Raw genomic sequence first — 1,750 nt, forward strand, 5'->3', positions numbered from 1 at the left:
CTCGCTCCCCTTTTCCCGTGTGGGATGCGAGCACTAGAGCACGGGCGCACGGCGGAGGCAAAAGGCAGGCAGCCAGCTAGGTAGTGCCGTGCCCAACACCGGACACGAACACGATGAGGGAAGTGTGTGCCAATGCGCCGTCGTGCCACCATCATCGCCGCCATCATGAGCAGCACGCATTGCAATCATGAACACTTAGCCATGCATGCACGCACGCACCAAATGGTCCAAGGATATATCGATAGATGAAATGAAACAAGACAAAAGCAGAAGCAGCTAGCAGCAGCGGCAACTGAAAAGCAAAGCCACGAGACCTGGGGCTTATAGGCCGGAGAGAGGAGGGGACCCAACCACCACTAAAGCCCCACGTCCAGGCAGGGACTAGCAGCAGAGGGTGAGAGGAAGAAGGGAAGCATGGCAGCGAGACCAGACGGCAAGCCATCGAGCAAGAAGCCAAGCGTGCCTTCGATTCGATGCATCTCCTGCCATGCCATGCTCAGTGCAGTCCCCCACTTGATTCGATTCCGGCCACTTCATCATCTCTCCCCACTAGGACCAGAGCGAATCACTCACTAGCTAGACAGCCTCGAGTCCCTGCCCCATGCTCTCATCATGGACAGAGCCCGTGGCCAAAAGTAGAGTGCACAAAAAGAGTTGGGCCAGATCATGGCCGCTGCTGCTGCTGCCGCCGCCGATGCCATCGATTGGGAGCTGTTGCTTGCCAATCGATGCCAAGCAGCGGTACTCAGTACTCGATCAGCTGTCCGAGCCGCCGCGCACGCCGAGCTTCTTGGCCTCCACCTTGAGCGACTTGAGGTAGCGGACGGCCCCGCCCAGCACGGCCGGCGTGTCCATCTGGTTGCCGCTGGGGACGATCCCCCCTAAGCGTCCGCATCATCTTGCTCACCCGCTCCTTCTTGCGCGGCTTGCCGCCGCCGATGCGGCTGGACGAGCACGCCGTGTCCGGGGAGCTCCCGTCGTCGTCCGGGTAGCCGCCCGGGGTGCGGCCCGTGCTCACCACGTCGTCGTCGTCCCCGCCGTCATCCGAGCTCAGCAGTGCGTCGATCTCCTCCGCGTCCTCCTCCTGCCGCCCCGGGCAGCGCCGGCGTCTTGCGCGCCGACCGCGCCGTGGCGGTAGGTGCCGTCGTGGCCCGAGGAGGAGGACCCCACGAGCTTGTGCGCCAGGGTGGGGTGGAACGTGACCCGGCTCTTGGTGCATGTCTGGTCGAAGATGACGTAGTTCTTGGGGCACGCCTCCGACGGCTGCAGCTCCAGCCCGTTGAGCGGCGCCGGGAACTCGTGCGCCCTCCGCCCGGCCGCCAGCGGGTCCTCGTAGGCCAGCGTTGCGGACGGGTAGCCGTTGGAGTAGTACCCGGCGCCTGCAGAGCGGTAGGGCGCGTTTGGCAGCTCAGCCGCCCTCATGAGCCAGACGGTAGGGTGCAGATTTACCGATCAATATCTCTGTAGTCAAGTCAGCACCTGCAGAGATATTGATCGGTAAATCTGCATCCTATGGTGCTAGCTGGGTCGGGATTGTGTTTGTTATATGGGTCTCTTATAACTACCCTAAACTGCCATTTGGAGATAGCATTTGGTGGCCTGCACAGGGACAGGTGTCCTCACCATGTGCAGGTCATGGTGAAGGTTACCACCCAGCTACAGACATCTAGAAATGTAAAGAACAAAGGATAAATGTATAAACACCTATTGAAAAGATATGATTAGGAGGTCATTGATTCAAATATAATAT

The 1,750-nt window shown here is 59.9% G+C and overlaps 1 protein-coding gene across 1 annotated transcript; it reads right to left on the reverse strand.

Moving 5' to 3' along the window:
• Positions 1–231: 231 nt before the first annotated feature.
• On the reverse strand, positions 232–1,498 carry LOC101786504 (transcription factor bHLH144-like). The gene is given in 3 exon segments (XM_012844870.2): positions 232–879; positions 881–1,101; positions 1,104–1,498. Coding segments are annotated over 3 exon segments (663 nt in total). The 5' UTR covers positions 1,423–1,498; the 3' UTR covers positions 232–756.
• Between the last annotated feature and the right edge of the window lie 252 nt (positions 1,499–1,750).

The sequence above is a fragment of the Setaria italica genome, chromosome I (assembly GCF_000263155.2).
Source record: "Setaria italica strain Yugu1 chromosome I, Setaria_italica_v2.0, whole genome shotgun sequence".
Taxonomy (NCBI): domain Eukaryota; kingdom Viridiplantae; phylum Streptophyta; class Magnoliopsida; order Poales; family Poaceae; genus Setaria; species Setaria italica.